The sequence below is a fragment of the Ovis aries genome, chromosome 1 (assembly GCF_016772045.2).
Source record: "Ovis aries strain OAR_USU_Benz2616 breed Rambouillet chromosome 1, ARS-UI_Ramb_v3.0, whole genome shotgun sequence".
Taxonomy (NCBI): Eukaryota; Metazoa; Chordata; class Mammalia; order Artiodactyla; family Bovidae; genus Ovis; species Ovis aries.
In genome coordinates, this window is record NC_056054.1 from 274369182 (window position 1) to 274386627 (window position 17446).

General features: G+C 52.9%; 1 protein-coding gene across 3 annotated transcripts in view; it reads right to left on the bottom strand.

The window, feature by feature from the left end:
- The window catches only part of RFTN1 (raftlin, lipid raft linker 1), a 230868-nt gene that overhangs the window by 11613 nt on the left and 201809 nt on the right, over positions 1 to 17446 (bottom strand). For 2 of the 3 annotated variants that reach the window (XM_027961992.2, XM_042238749.2), the window contains exon 8: positions 239 to 342. The exons of the other annotated variant lie outside the window; for it this stretch is intronic. In XM_027961992.2, coding sequence (XP_027817793.2) covers positions 239 to 342 — 104 coding nt within the window. The remainder of the gene's footprint in view (positions 1 to 238; positions 343 to 17446) is intronic. 3 annotated transcript variants of the gene reach the window in all.

The window sequence follows — 17446 nt, forward strand, 5'->3', positions numbered from 1 at the left end:
CATGGCCGCCCGGCCTGGGGCACACACTAGGTGACAGGCTGGGTGGCAAGTCACTGGCTGAGCTGCCCACGTGGGGGGGGGGGGGCGGTGCTTGGGGCAGGGGTGGTTAAGATTCTGAGATCCTGGGCCTGCCGTTCCTCGGGTGGAGAGCTGATGCCAACAGGATTCTACAAGTCACGCACACGAAGAGCTGGTGGGGATGATGCAAGCTTCGGTAAGGTAAGCTGGTTATTGGTACCTGGTTGTCCTGACGACGGGAGTCGGCAGCACACAGGTGAGCTGCCAACCGTAGGCGGCCAGCGAGTTCAGCAGGGGCACGTAGTCCGTCTGCACCTCCACACCCTGGGGAGAAACGCCAGGTCAGGGCTGGGGCCGCCTCGTCGCAGGGACCGGGAGGGAGCACCAGGTCACCAACCCAACACAGCAGAAGGGGGCCACACTCCAGCTCCGAAGATGCTGCAAGAGCCTGGGGCCCAACTCCCGGACCCCTGCCCAGGTCTGCGCGTCGTGGGGTCTCCCCCACCCAGGTCTGCGCCATCCTGGGGTCTCCCTCCCCCCGTCTGTCTGTGCCATCCTGGGGTCTCCCCCCGCCCCGGGTCTGTGCCATTGGCGAGGGGTTTGAGCGTTTGTTCCACTCTCTTCTGGCCAGATCGCCTCCCTGAGCGTCACTCGAGAAGAAGCACAGTCACTTTGTCTCCAGGACAGACCCAGGGCCTGTGACCCCGGCCGCTCAGGGGGTGTCAGAGCGCCTTGTGGGAGTTACACTGCATCTGAGCAAAAAGCAAGTCGCTGCATCCAACCAGAGCGGCCACGCACACACACACACACACACACACACAAATACACCACGCCGCACACATACCACACCACACACACATCACACCACACACACAAACACACACACCATACACACATAACACACACACACAAATACACTACCCCTTACACACACCACACCACACACATACCACACACACAAACACACACACACAAATACACCACACCACACACACACCACACACACACACAATACACACACACACCACACACACACACACACACAAACACACCACACCACACACACACCACACAAACACACACACCACACACACACACCATACACACACCACATACACACACACACACACCATACACACACACCATACACACACACACATACAAATACACCACACCACACACACACCACACACATAACACACACACAAACACACACACACACATACACACACACACACACACACACCCACACACACACACACACACAATACACACACCACACACACACACACACATACACACACACACACAAATATACCACACCGCACACACCGCACATAACACACACACAAATACACACATGCACACACACCACACACACACCATACACACACACACACACACACCATACACACACCACACATATACACACACACAAATACACCACACACACACACACACACACACAACACACACACACACACCACATACACACACACACACACACACAACACACACCATACACACACACACACACACACACACACACACACACACACACACAAATACACACACACACACACACACACATCACACACACACACACAAATACACCACACACATAACACACACACACAAATACACCACACCACACACACACCACACCACACCGCACACACACCACACCATACACACACCATAACACACCACACACACAAACACACACACCATACACACACCACACACATAACACACTGCACACACGCACCACACACACACCGCACACAATGCACACACCACACACACACCGCACAACACACAGAAAACACACTAGACACACACACGACACCACACATACCACACACATACCACACACACACACCACACAACACACACGCGGAGGGGGTGGACAGGGAGAGGACCCACCGTGAGGCCCCTGCCTGGGCCCCGCACCCTGCTTTCTCGAGAGGCAGGTGACTTCCGACGGCAGCCCCACCGGGCCCTGCACCCCTGACAGGCATCAAGAGTCCTTGCGGCTGGGACAACCACAGGCCCGAGGAGGGGCAGACAGGAGGGACGGCTCAGCCCTGCTGCTGGGTTCCCGTCCTGCAGACACCAGGGCACGCACGCGTGCAGACACACACACACGCGCCCCCCGAACACAAGATGGCCCGCAGGAGGGCCAGGAGGCTGGCAGGTCAGCGCAAAGGAGCCGGGGCCATTGGGGTAAGGGCGGGCTTCCGGGGGCTCGGGGGCTGGGGGCCATGGTGGGCGGGGAGGGGAGGCCCTTCCCAGGGGGGACCCTAGCACAAGCCCCACAGCGAGCGGGCAGGCGCCAGGCAGAGGGCTGGCCCGTGGCGAGGGGGTCCCTGGGGACAGAACTGGGGGCGGAAGACAGAAGAGGGACAGGCCGGCCTGCCTCCCCAGGGCCTCCAGAGTTCCCATCGCGGGCACCTGTCCCCTGGGAGCCTCCACTGCACACGGAAGTCGAGGCCTGTGGCAGCGGCTCTCCAAGTGCGGGCCCATGAGCAGCCTCACGCTGGAACTTGTTGCAAACAGAGTCTCGGGACCCACCTAGACCTGCACAATCAGAAACTCCTTTAGAAATGGTGGGGCCCAGGGGGCTGTTCTTTTCCTTCTTTTCTTAATTGAAGTGCTGCACGGGACCAGGACATGCCTGGCAGTCTACTGGTTCAGACCCTACACATATTCCCGGTCGGGGAGCTGAAGCGTCACATGCCGCATGCTGGTGTGGCCAAAGAAAGCCACTGACGTGCTGCTGACTTGCAGCATTCCATTGTTCTCGGGTGCACACCGTGGCGATCCAGTAGCTTGATAGATTGTACTCCACATAATAGACTGTACTCCACGTAAGCCACGAGCGCGCAGTCGTGTCTGACTCTCTGCCTCCCACTGACTGAACCCTGCCAGGCTCCGCTGTCCAAGGGATTTCCCAGCAAGAATCCTGGACTGGGGTGCCATTTCCTTCTCCAGGGGAGCTTCCCAACCCAGGGATCAAACCTGTCTCTTGCATTGGCAGGCAGATTCCTTACCGCTGAGTCACCAGGGAAACTCCATATAAAGTGATCATAAATCACATATTCTTGCCCTGTGCTGTACATGACATTTTTGTATCTTATTTTATACATGATAAGTTGTACCTCTTAATCCCCTTCCTTCTCTCCGCTGGTAAGCACTGGTTTGCCCTCTGCCTCTGTGAGGCTGTTTCGGTTTTGCTGTATTCATTCATTTGAGTTTTTAGACGTCACATATAAATGGAAACCTAAAGTATCTCTCTTCCTCGGACTTATTTCACGGATCAGCATAATACCTCCTAGGATCTGTGTTGCCGCAAATGGTATCGCTCCATCCTTTTCTGTGGTTGAGTAATATTCCACCATGTGTGTGTACACACACACACACACCACTCTTTAATCCATGTCTACTGACTTGGGTTTCTTCTGTATTTTAGCAATTGTGACTCATGCTGCTATGGACACTGAGCTACACCTACCTTTTCTAATTAGCGTTTTCATATCCTTTGGAAACACACCCAGGAGGTTTTTTTAAAGAACACTTCTAATAGTTGAGATACAACTTAGTCTGAAAAAGACTGCCTAGAGAATCGATTAGGTTTCTTCTGATGACAGAAAAGAGTCTGCAGTTTTGTGACCAGAATCTATCTGCTGTTAGCTCGAAGCTTAGCCCTCCCCTCATTCTCCACGAGGGGCAGAGAGGTCAGGGGGCTCTGAAAGGCTCAGCTCTGCACTGACACGGTGGGGGTGCAGCTGGACTGGGCGGAAGGGAGGGAGGCAGGTGCAAAAACCAACCGCGGAGGGGGACGGGAGGGGCCCATGCTGGCCCGGACCCTGGAGCCCCCACGCAGGCCCCACCCCGTTTCTGCCCCACCCCCAGCACACGGAGCCCTCCCTGGCAGGCCCACGGGGCCAGTACACCCCGGGCTCTGGGCAGGGCCCTCCCCGCCTGCTGCGGCCGCTTTACCCTGAGAACCCGGGCCCCCATCCCTGCATTCTGGATTTAAGGAGAAGGGAGAAAATGTTAAACCCACACTCAGGCTCTGAGAGGTTGTGATTACTCAGGTCTATCAAGAATAGCCTTCCCACTTTATCAAGCACCAGGACAGGCCCGCCACAATCAGACAGTCGCCATGGCAACCAGGACCAGCGGCGCTCACAAAGCCAGCGGCAGGATGGAGCCCTTTCATCGGGCCGGCCCGGTTCTCTCTCCGTGCCCAGCGCGCCGGACAATGGGCACCCTGGGGGGCAGCCTGGCCCACCTGCCCAGACTGGGCTGCTGAGCCGGGCTTAGCTCTGCGCTCTTCTCCTCCTCCACCATCTTCAAGAGGAAGACAGCAGGACTCCTCCCCAGCAGCCTTCCCCCTCAAGGTGGGGGATGCCAGCCAGAGGGTCCAGAACCATAAAGACCAAAAGGAAAACAGAGAGAAAACATAGCGGAACATGGCCTGCCTGAGACAGCCCAGGGTTCAGTGCCAGGTGCTGCCAGCCGCTGTCACAGCACGGGTGGAAAAGGAAAGTACAGACGGGCTGGCAGGGGGAGGGGGCTCACCCTGCCAGACCCTGCCACGCCCAACCCTCTGGGCGGCCTTGATGTAATTAACGGTTCAGGCGGTTTTCCAAAGGCACCTGTATCAAAGCCTGTGTGCATATTATCAATAGTCAAAAGATGACGTTTCTAAAAACGACACGAGCCCCATGCAGTCGGGGGAAGCGGCTTTCAAGTCCGTTCGCTAGGAAAGGGGGTCGGGCAGGCGTCGGATGGAAGGCGCTCTCTGATCTGCTTTTCCGTGACACTCCAGTGAGGAGAGACGCACATGCAGCACTCCAAAGCCAGCCCGCTGATCAAACGGAAAGACATTTCTGGGAACAGGAGCAAAAATTTTAATTAACTCTCCACTCTCCTGTGTGGATGCAGCATCTCCGATCACACCTGGAGTGTTAAAAAAAAAAAAAACGGCGCATCTCCTGTGGTTCTTCGTACAAAAGGGATCCATTTTTATTTACGGCTCTTTTTCCTTTGCTCCCGAGGATGCCTCCTGCCTCAGGTGGCCGCGAATCCACTAAAGAAACAGACATCCAACACAACCTTCCCCCACCCTCCAAAGCCAGGACAACACGACGCCGCGTTTACTAACAAACACTTGTGTCCTTTGATCCTTTCCAAAAGCCCCTGCAGCAGAGAATATTAGGTAGCGTCCTGGTCCAGCGATTCTTTGCTGGTATCACTGCGCACCTCTCTTTTTCTCCTTGTTTCTGTTCTAGAAGGATCTGGGACAAAAGCAGCTTAAAAGACGACACTTAGTTCCTGACTCGTGACTGGAGATGAAGAAGGGAATTCAGTTTCCATGTCTGAAAGGACCTCTGGGCTAGTCTCCTGGCGGCCTTGGCCGGGGGCGGGGCAGGGGGTAGGGGGTGGGGGGGTCCTTTTCCTCCATTCCCAGAGAGGACTCTCGAAGCAACAGCCCTCTAGAGGCTTTTGTAAACTGCTTTCTGTAAACTGCTCTGTAGCCTTTCAAAACACTAACGCCCAGCGCTAATTGGCAAGGCATGTTTATATACGATTTCCTTACTTATCAACTTCAGGCATCTTTTGATCTCCTACCATGGGACATGAAGGCTTAGCGTGTCCCTTCAGGTGTCTTACTTTCTCTTTCCTGGTGCCCCCAGTGGAGAGATCATGTAATTAAATCAAGTCTATGTCACTGCTGCTGCTGCTGCTAAGTCGCTTCAGTCGTGTCTGACTCTGTGCGACCCCACAGATAGCAGCCCACCAGGCTCCCCCGTCCCTGGGATTCTCCAGGCAAGAACACTGGAGTGGGTTGCCATTTCCTTCTCCAATGCAGGAAAGTGAAACGCGAAAGTGAAGTCGCTCAGTCGTGTCCGACTCTTAGCGACCCCATGGACTGCAGCCCACCAGGCTCCTCTGTCCATGGGATTTTCCAGGCAAGAGCACTGGAGTGGGTGCCACTGCCTTCTCTGCTCTTCTTCCTACCCATCAGTAAATATCCCATGTGCCTAAATATTAATATATTACTTCAGGGAGGCCTGGCATGCTGCTGCAGTCCATGGGGTTGCAAGAGCTGGACACGACTGAGCGACTGAACTGAACTGAACTGAACTGAGAGAATCAATTCCTAGGCAGGTTGATAAAGTCCCGGGTCCCCAAGAAGGAGAGAGGGGTTTGAGGCTTCTGAGGAGAAAGGGGTCTGGAATTCTCAAGGAGGAGGAAAGGACAAACATCTTTTTTTTTTTTTTCTCTACATTCCTTAGTCACATAAAATGTTTTTCTTTAAGTCTGGAACTCATGATTACACAACAAACAACTCAGTCTAGACTCTGTACCAAGGATTATATAACAACAATGTATTGTGCTTGAGCGCAGTTCCTCCTTCCTGAAAACCTCTGACTAATCCTGATATCTTAGAATGTATGTTATGAGAATGGGTTCGGTCAGTCAGTCACTCAGCTCAGTCACTCAGTTGTGTCCGACTCTTTGCGACCCTAAATCACAGCATGCCAGGCCTCCCTGTCCATCACCAACTCCTGGAGTTTACTCAAACTCATGTCCATCGAGTAAGTGATGCCATCCAGCCATCTCATCCTCTGTAATCCCCTTCTCCTCCTGCCCTCAATCCCTCCCAGCATCAGGGTCTTTTCCAATGAGTCAACACTTCACATGAGGTGGCCAAAGTATTGGAGTTTCAGCTTCAGCGTCAGTCCTTCCAACGAACACCCAGGGCTGATCTTTAGGATGGACTGGCTGAATCTCCTTGCAGTCCAAGGGACTCTCAAGAGTCTTCTCCAACACCACAGTTCAAAAGCATCAGTTCTTTGGCGCTCAGCTTTCTTCACAGTCCAACTCTCACATCTGTACATGACTACTGGAAGAAACATAGCCTTGACTAGATGGATCTTTGTTAGCAAAGTAATGTCTTTGCTTTTGAATATGCTGTCTAGGTTGGTCATAACTTTCCTTCCAAGGTATAAGCGTCTTTTAATTTCATGGCTGCAATCACCATCTGCTTTGATTTTGGAGCCCAAAAAAGTAAAGTCTGACACTGTTTCCACTGTTTCCCCATCTAATTCCCATGAAGTGATGGGACCAGATGCCAAGATCTTAGTTTTCTGAATGTTGAGCTTTAGGCCAACTTTTTCACTCTCCTCTTTCACTTTCATCAAGAGGCTTTTTAGTTTCTCTTCACTTTCTGCCATAAGGGTGGTGTCATCCGCATATCTGAGGTTATTGATATTTCTCCCGGCAATCTTGATTCCAGCTTGTGCTTCTTCCAGCCCAGCATTTCTCATGATGTACTCTGCACATGAGTTAAATAATCAGGGTGACAATATACAGCCTTGATGTCTTCCTTTTCCTATTTGGAGCCAGTCTGTTGTTCCATGTCCAGTTCTAACTGTTGCTTCCTGACCTGCATATAGGTTTCTCAAGAGGCAGGTCAGGTGGTCTGGTATTCCCATCTCATTCAGAATTTTCCACAGGACTGGAAAAGGTGAGTTTTCATTCCAATCCCAAAGAAAGGCAATGCCAAAGAATGCTCAAACTACCACACAATTGCACTCATCTCACACGCTAGTAAAGTAAATCCTCAAAATTCTCCAAGCCAGGCTTCAGCAATTCGTGAACTGTGAACTTCCAGAAGTTCAAGCTGGTTTTAGACAAGGCAGAGGAACCAGAGGTCAAACTGCCAACATTCACTGGATCATGGAAAAAGCAAGAGAGTTCTAGAAAAACATTTATTTCTGCTTTATTGACTATGCCAAAGCCTTTGACTGTGTGGATCACACTAAAGGGGAAGATTCTGAAAGAGGTGGGTCTGGTAGGATCCTTCTGTTGCTAAGTTCTAATCCTCTTCTCCTAAAATGCAAATTGCGGGAGTGGGTGTGGTAAAATTTTCACAGCCTTGAGACATTCTCTTGATTTACTGTAATAACTAACTAAAAGGTATATAGCTCCCTTGCTAACACTAGCGAGGGGAGCACTCTCTGTCCCCCTGCTGATGTTTATGTTAGAAGCTTCCTTCTGTCCCTTTTCTTACTTTTATAATAAGACTGCTACACAAAAGCTCTTGAGTGATCACGCCTGGTTCCTGGTCCCAAAGGTAAATCTTCTTCGGAGACCACGAATCCGACATCGTTCACCATAAGCTATCAGTTCTATTTTTTCCCCATTTGGAGGCCTCATTTCCAGAACGTTCTGTGCCCTTGCTCCAACTGGCGTGGATGTTTCTCTGGCCTGGGTTCTCCCTCCACTCTGTCTAGGGAGGATGTCTTCTCCTTCTGGGTTTCCCCCTTGTTTTGCTGGAGCGCACCCTCTGGTGGCTCCCTAGGAAACAGTGACCTGGAAGTTACTTGCATCCCTGCATTCCTACAAGCGTCTTTCTCTTTACCTTTAACTAACTGTCTGGGTACAGAAGTCTAGACTGGGATCTCTTTTTCCATCGATACTTTCCAAGCATCCCTCCACTAGCTTCTCTCTGTCATCACTGCTATTGTGATACCTGTGTGATTACTCAAGCTCTGAGTATAGCCTGCTGTGCTGCGTTGGAACATTTTAGGATGTTTTTCCCCATGAAGTTCCAGAATTCACACTATAGCCTTCATGTGGCTGTTTTGTTTTTCTTTTTTACTCAAAGGGTGTACATACTCAATAGCTTTGCCCTCAAAGGATCCCTGTCCTTCAGCTCTGAAAAGTATTCTTTTTTCTTTTCTTTGATAATTTTGCTCTCCTCCATTTCTGTCTTTTTTCTTTTCGGACTTCCTGTTAGTAAAAACATAGGATTGATGTTTTAATTTTATGACCTTCCCCGCTGTTGTTTTCTTATTCTCGTCCCTGGTGGCTCAGATGGTAAAGAATCTGCCTGCAATTCGGGAGACCTGGGGGGTTCAACCCCTGGGTCAGGAAGATCCCCTGGAGAAGGAAATGGCAACCCACTCCAGTGTTCTGGCCTGGGTAATTCCATGGACGGAGGAGCCTGGTGGGCTGCAGTCCATGGGGTCACAAAGAGTCAGACACGACCGAGCGACTTCACTTTCTTTTTCATTTTGCCTTCTTAAAAACGCCCTTTGTCTGACTCCCGTGGATAGTGTCTACAGTTACCGGGCCACCTGAGGCACAGGTGGGAGCCAGGCATCTCAGCACACCGTGTGCGGACTTCAGCCCGATGCCTTCCTCCAGCTCTGCAGCTCATCCCACCACCCTGCAGGGGTTCAGGCTTCCAGGGGCAGCGCTTTCCTCACAGTCCCTTCCTCCTCCAGGCGCAGCTTCCACCTCTGTGCTAAACCAATCAGCTTTCCGCCATGCGCCTCCCATCTTGTAGAAATCTGCTGAAATCACACAGCTTCCTCTTTCTCTTCTTCAGTCTTTCTGTTCTTATGGGCACCCATCCATCCATCCATCCACCCGTCTACATCTCTATGTGTGCGTCTGTCTGTCCTTCCATCCACCTGTCTACACCATGTATGTATGTATGTATGTATCTGTCCATCCCTCCATCCACCTACCTACCTGCCTATGTCTCTGTCCATCTAGCTGCCTACCATCTATAGTCAATTTTCATTATTTGTGGGATTTATGTACTACAATGCCACCACAAACGCTGAATTAGCAGATACTGAGCCTGGGGAAATACAGGGTTAGCTTCCTGTGAACCTCTGGTCAGATTTTTTGTCACATGATTAGTGCATAACTTTGTTTAATGAGCCTTTCTGTTTAAAGACACCTGGGTTTAGTATATATCGTGGATTCGCTAATACCGAACCTCACACCAGCAGCACCATAACTCACTCGTGAGCAAAGCTCCTAGCACGTGCACTCGCTCTGTCAGGCCCACGCCCGCTTTCCTGCGCTTGGGCCGCAGCGCCACGCTTGAGGACCACTTGGAACGGTGACGTCACCAACAAAGAGCACAAGCCCGGAAAATGTGGCCCTAAGTGAGCTGCAGACGGGAGCTCAAGCCTGTGTGCAGCACGAGAGCTTCTGAGCTGGGAACACACGCATTTGCCACATAATTGTGCTGGAGAGACTCTGGAGAGCCCCTTGGAGACCGAGGAGATCCCACCAGTCCATCCTAAAGGAGATCAGCCCTGGGTGTTCATTGGAAAGACTGAAGCTGAAGCTCCAGTACTTTGGCCACCTGATGGGAAGAACTGACTCATCTGAAAAGCCCCTGATGCTGGGAAAGACTGAAGGCAGGAGGAAAAGGGGACGACAGAGGATGAGATGGTTGGATGGCATCACCGACACGACGGACACGAGTTTGGGTGGACTCTGGGAGCTGGTGATGGACAGGGAGGCCTGGTGTGCTGCGGTCCATGGGGTCACAGAGTCGGACACGGCTGAGCGGCTGAACAGCAACAACAAAGCACGCATCTGTGAGTGACTGTGGAAGCGCCAAGAGCGCTGGCTTGGGAGGTGCAGATAAGTCTGAGCAAATAGGATTTGCAAGAACGGAATCCATGAATAGTCAGGAGTAACTCTTACACGCATCTGTCTATCAAACATTCTCTTAGTATCAGTTCACTGGGATTTTTCAGAAGAAATAGATGCTGGTGTCCAATCCCCTACATCCAACACAATTTTATTATTTAAATTTTTAAAGGGCCCATTGGAAGCCATTTCTAAATAGGTTAGAATCCAGAAACCACAAAGTAAAAATAATAAATCTGGTGACATAAAAACTCCTTCACCATGGCAAAAGGTAAGCTGCTGCTGCTGCTGCTTCTAAATCACTTCAGTCGTGTCCGACTCTGTTCGACCCCATAGACGGCAGCCCACCAGGCTCCCCCGTCCCTGGGATTCTCCAGGTAAGAGCACGGGAGTGGGTTGCCATTTCCCTCTCCAATGCATGAAAGTGAAAAGTGAAAGTAAAGCTGCTCAGTCGTGCCGACTCTTAGCGACCCCATGGACTGCAGCCCACCAGGCTCCTCTATGCAAAGTCAAAAGACAGATGACAAGATGGGAAAAGATTTGTAGCTCAAATTACAGTCAAAAAAGAGCTCCTAAAAACTGATGAGAAAGACATCCAGTAATCCAAATTCTTAAGGTGGGATGAAGATGCAAAAAGAGTCACAGAAAAAGAAATTCAAATGGTCATGAAGAACAGGAAACGATGCCACGTTCACAGTAAGAGAAGTCCAAACCCAACCTGCCCTGAGGTATCATAGCTTCCCCTCTCATGTTGGAATAATCCAAAAGTTTAACAACTACTTAGCTGGCAAGGCTGTGGGGAGAAAGGGATCCTCACAGAGGCTGGCAGGAGGGCGGATTCAACCTCAGAGAGAACAGCTTGATGGCACCGTTCATTAGATCTGACGGTGTCCAAGTTACAAATACGTTTGCCCTTTGACCCAACAATCTCACTTCTGGCAACGATCCTATATAGAAACAACAAGAAACAGACAAAGACGTTCACTGGAGAGCTGTCCGCAATAGCAGAGCCCTGGACGCCGCCTGTGCCCACGCACGCTGGGCTTGTTAAATGAATTACGCGGGATCCACGTGATGGCTTGTTGGGGGTGTGGTAATGGCTGCTGTGTGTTGAACCAAGGCAAGGACCACAAGGAGAGGGAACGATTGCTGTGGCAGGAAGCGTAACACCCACACACCCCCTCCACTCATCTCCACACCCTAAGCCCTGGGGCCTGGGAAGGGGCTACGCTCTACGGTGCAGTAAAAGGGACCTGGCAGATTGATGAAGTCACGAGTCACCTGGTGGGGAGATTTACAAGTGGGGTTCGGCGTAATCAAGTGGGCCCTTAGGGACTTCCCTAGTGGTCCAGGGGTGAAGACTCTGCGCTTCCACTTCAGGGGTCGCTGGTTCAATCCCTGGCTGGAGAACTAAGATTCCACATGATGCCATTAAAAAAAAAAAAAAAAAGGAGGATGGTCCTTAGAAGGGAGGCGGGAGGCGGGTCAGAGTCAGGGAAAGAGAGTCAGAGCAGAGAGCAGAGGGCAGGGTGCCTGACCACGAGCGAGCTGGCCTCTCAAAGCCGGAAGCGAGGAACAGACGGTTCCAGAAAGAGAGCAGCCCTGCCCACCCCTCGATTATAATCCCTTAAGACACGTTCTGGATTTCTGGCCTCCAGAACTGTTAAGAGACTACATCTGTGTTGTCTTAACTTTGCAGTCACTTGTCACAGCGGCAGTACAGCACCGATACACAGTCTAAAAAGCCAGGGAGAGGTCACGGTGAAAACGAAGACTTGCAGGCCTTGGCCAGCCCAGGGCAGATGACAGCTCAGGAGGGGTGAGGGTGACTGAGGACTGGGTCTCCAGGGCAGGCGGAGCAGAAGTTGATAAAAAGGCACTGAACTGGGAGGAACCGGGCCAGAGGGCTGTCCGGGGTGGGACATACATCTGAGAAGAAAGATGCAGGAACTCCTCTGGCAGTCCCGTGGTGAAGACTCCACGCTTGCACCGCAGGGGGAAAGGGTTTCACCCCTGGTCGGGAACTGAGATCTCACACGCCGTGCAGTGCAGGCAAAGGAAGAGAAGGAAGACCCCCAGCATCTACTGCCTTGAGAAGGGAAGCACCGTGGAGGCTGAAAAACCAGCTCGGGATGGACAGTGAGGTCTCGGGAGACCGCAGCCAGGGCGCTTCGGGGGGCAGGAAGCAGCAGCCGGTGTGTGAAGATGCTCTCAGGAAATCTGGGCTTCCCCGTGACTTGGCCTGGGCTGAGCAGAGACCCTGGCCTCGACAGCACGTGGGGAAGGAAAGATCATGCCCTCAGGCGATGGGAAGCAGAGCTCCAAGGACGGGGCAGGAGGGAAGGCCAAGCTGGAAAGAGGCAATACTGCACCTCTCTTTATCAAATAGATGCATGCATGCTGAGTCGCTTCAGTCATGTCCGACTGTGCAACCCCATGGACAGCATCCCACCAGGCTCCTCTGTCCACGGGATTCTCCAGGCAAGAATATCGGAGTGGGCTGCCATTTCCTCCTCCCCATCAAAAAGAAAGCGGGCGCTACTTAACTCTGCGGTGGTCCTGCGGGAAACTCCCCGCGTCCTTCGGCGTCCCCAGGGGCAAGGCTCTCCTGGGTACCACTGTTCACCAAGGAGTCTCTGCATCCACTCCGTCTGGCTCTGTGCCAGACATCTGGGAAGCGAAGCTGTACCAGCCTCTTCCGCTGCTGCAGGAAATCCTAGCCCAGGGGGTGTGGAGGGCAGACACATGGCCCCTCCCCAGACGGGAGCCGCCAGGGTGTGCTGAGGAAGAAGGTCGGAAGGACTCCCTCTCGGGAAGGCCTGATCCCTCTGAGCCAGCAGCAGCTGCAGCGGGCCTGCCTCCCTGGCCCCCATCCCTGCCGAGGCCTCTCCCAGGACCACGGCTGGCAGGGACCACTGCTTCTGCCAGCCGATGCTGGGGCCCGCTGGAGATGCCGCCGTTTCCCTCTTTGTTTTACACACAATGCCCCAGAAACAACATTTTGCTGATATGTAATTAGGCCAACACAATAGAGTCTAAGAAAGCCGGCGGTCTCATTTTCGACAACTTTGGCTTTCATAACATTCAAAGAGAATATGTTAAAAAAAAAAAAAAAAGAAACGAAGGAAAGAAAGCCTAGCTCTCAGATGCAGAAAAGGGGGCAGATGAAATAAATGCACGCGATGTGTGGAAGGCTTCCTTCCTGGGACTCCTTACCCACCCCTGCTGGTTCGTTCACATCTCACCCTGATTTTCTCTACCATGCAAGAAAAACAGCAAACTCGGTAGCCCTTTGAGAGTGCAACAGAATAGCAATAATGATTGTTATTATTATTTGAGACACATCGTTTGCAAAGAATGGCCTCAGTGATCACTTGCCTGCATCCAGGCCTCTCGACAAGGTACATATGCAGCAACCCCCATAAAGGGTCCACTTTCCCACCCCTTGAATCCAGGCAGGGCTTGGGACTTGCTCTGACCAACAGCAGATGGTAGACATGACCTCACGCTGCTCTCAGCCTGGGCTGCGAGGGAGCTTGCTGTTTCTACCTGCTCTCAGGCGACCGGGGACAAGCCCAGGCTGGCCTGCTGGAGGACGGGAGCCCTGAGGCCCAGGCAACCAGCAGATGGGAGAGATGCCGTCCTGAGCCAGCGGAGCCGCTGGTGGACCCTCCAGTGATGCAGAAGCAGAGTGAGATCAGAAAAGCTCAGGCCAGGTGAGCAGGAACCCCCAGCGGACCTGCCTACTCACTGCAACAGTAAACGCTGCTCATCTCAGCTCGCCAAGCTTTGGGACGCCTCATTCCACAGCAGAAGTGAACACTGATCACCATCGTTTGAGAAAGAGCCAATTCCCCGGGCAGATCTTTGGGAGGAAAATCAGAGGAAAAGTCACCTCGTCGGACAACACCGTGCGCAAGAGAGACCGTAACAGCTACCACTGAATGGAGCCGGGCTGGCTAACGTCTCACCTCGCTCAGAGCTGGCAGCATCTTACCCTCGTCTCCTCCGTGGCAGACGCACGGGGACCCAGCCTGGCACGGCAGCCCCAGTCTCACTGGTGACAAGCAACCACAAGGCCGGGCACTGCCACCAGCGAGCTCTGGGAGGGAGAGATAAATGCACACACGGGCAGACGCGCCAACTCGAGATGCTGTCAGCTGCCTCCCACCACGCGCCAGGCTGGCAGGGAGCCTGAACCTGCCGGGCAAGGTAGCCCTCTCCTGGATTCCAGGCCGGGTGGGCGGCATGGGGAGGGGGGCTGGGGGCTGCATACGCCCACCAGAGCTGCCTGCCGGGCAGAGTGAGAACCAGGTCAGGTGTGTGATGACCAGGGCTCCTGATTCCACTGGAGATCCAACCCGTCCATCCTAAAGATCAGCCCTGAATATCCACTGGAAGGACTGATGCTGACGCTGAAGCTCCAATACTTTGGCCACCTGATGGGAAGAGCTGACTCACTGGAAAAGACCCTGATGCTGGAAAAGATTGAGGGCAGGAGGAGAAGGGGAGGACAGGGGATGAGATGGTTGGATGGCATCACCGACTCAATGGACGTGAGTTTGAGCGAACTCCAGGAGTTGGTGATGGACAGGGAGGCCTGGCGTGCTGCAGTCCACGGGGTCGCAGAGAGTCGGACACGACTGAGTACCTGACCTGCACTGACTGATGCTGGACGGGCCAAGGCTAAGGGGGCACGGCTGGGGCGGATCCTGACCGTCAGGGGGCAGGCGCTGCTCTCCGAGCGCTCAAAGCCGTCACACCCCGCGGCCCCCTCCGCTGCCCGCGGCCCCCTCCGCTGCCCGCGGCCCCCTCCGCTGCCCGCGGCCCCCTCCGCTGCCCGCGGCCCCCTCCGCTGCCCGCGGCCCCCTCCGCTGCCCGCGGCCCCCTCCGCTGCCCGCGGCCTCCAGGAGCGCACATTTCACACACACACGCTGACTGCGTTGGGGGTGAGCACATTCTCTCCGGCAGGCAGACGTGGAAACAGCTTTGTTTGATAACAATTACACAAGAAACATTTTCTCCATCCGCGGGCTCGCCAAGTCCCTTCCACTTTCTGGGAGGAGTGAGAGGAAACTGGGCTTTCTGGGAGTAGCTGGGATCTGTCACTTTGTCTTTAGACATGAAGTCAACGGGGGATCGCGCTTTAAATCTTATTTTTCTACTGTATCTACAACCCAGAAAAGAGAGGATTTAAAAACAGCCTTCCCAAAGTATGCAGTGGAAAGGGGTTTATTTTGGAGTTGGTGGTGGCGGTGGGGGGAAAGTGTGTCAGCTAAAACTCTCAAACTTAAAACTACATCCAAGTTATCACCAGCTCTCATTCCTGACTGCTAACCAATAATCACAAAACACAGGCCCAGAGGATGTCCCTGAGCAAAGGCTGGTTCAAAACCCCAGCAGAAGAGGAGATGGAAGTTAAGGGCTACACAACTGTCGCCAGGCGGCCAGCAGCACCAGGGCTGGAAAGCACGGTCACTCCGAAAAGAAAGTCTCACTGCGCAACAGTCAAAACAACACATTTTCCCTCCCTGACTGTCTCCATCTAGTAAATTCAAGGGGCCACTTCAGCATCCAGTCAATATCCTCTCTGGTCAGCAATTTCTCGGTGGTGACCCAATTGTCAGCCTCTTGTTGCCAGGGTTACCGGGATGCTAACTGGACCCCATCTCCTTATCGTCCCCTCTTCCCTTAAGTCAGATTACGTTGCGCAAATCCTCAGCGTGTCCTCTGAGGACTCTGCTCCTGCTAGGGGCACATCTAGGGCTTCCGAGGGGCTGGGAGATGCTGGTGGGAACGTCCAGCCTTCAGGACATGTCAGAGCCCTGTCAGCCAGCTCCCGGGCTCCAGAGTCCTTCAGTTCCCTCTGGATTCCTCCCACGCAGCCGGGAGATAGCAGCACCAGAGCCCGTCACAGGAGCACTGCTGGTTTCCACCAGCATCTGGGTTGTGACCCATTAGGGGAGGAGCTGACTAAGAAAACCAAGGTCCAGAAAATAAACATGGTGTCAGAGAGACAGGCCAGCTCTGCCTGGGGTCCTGGAGGAAATCCCCTACTACCCTCTGTCTCCTTACACTTCATCGTGTTGATCACTACTCAGCACTGATGAGTTTATCTACATATCACTATCTCCTTTCCTGGAACGCATTCTCTGCCAAGGCAAGGGGTTTATCTTATTCCTGATGGATCCCAAGCAACTAGGGAATTGTCTGGCACAGAATGGGTGAGTGGGTGAATGAATGCATCTTTCCCAGCATTTCTGGGGTAGATTCTGCCACCACTGTCTTATATGCGCAAAATCTTATCAGAATTGCTGTAAATCACATCCAACACTAACGAGAAAGGAGTTTGCCATTAAAAATGGGAGTTAATCTGCCAGGGTGTTGTGATACCAACCTTCTGACCTTTCTGTATGTGGAAGTGGCAAGTATATTCGTGCATGAAAATTAAATGCAGAATCACATTGGTCACCAACCACTAAAGCCACTGGACGCTTTAGCAAAGACTGGTAAATTATTAAACTGACCACACACAGCTCCGCCCTGCCCAGCCTCTGTGCCCCTGCACTGATGCGGGTGGTCCTACTAGGAGATGAGAGTCCAAGGGTCTGCGGCTGGGTCTCATGAATCTGAGCTTGGTTTTGAGACTTTCCTTGGAAATGCATAGGATATTAACAAATCAACAGGATATTAACAAATGAGACAAGTAAGCTCGCACCCTGGGGCTCTTGGGGGCCCTGTGACTGCCCTCCTCTAAAGAAGCCCAGGCTAGCCCCCTAGACGTTAAGACCCACAGGGCCCTGCTGGCCCAGCCAACAGCCAGCCAACTGTCAGACACACGAGTGAGGCCACCTGGATCCTCCCATCACCTGATTCAGAGCCCAGGACAGGTCCGCCAAGCTGCTCCAGAGCAGAACTGCTCAGTGGACCCAAAGAATCATGAGTTCCA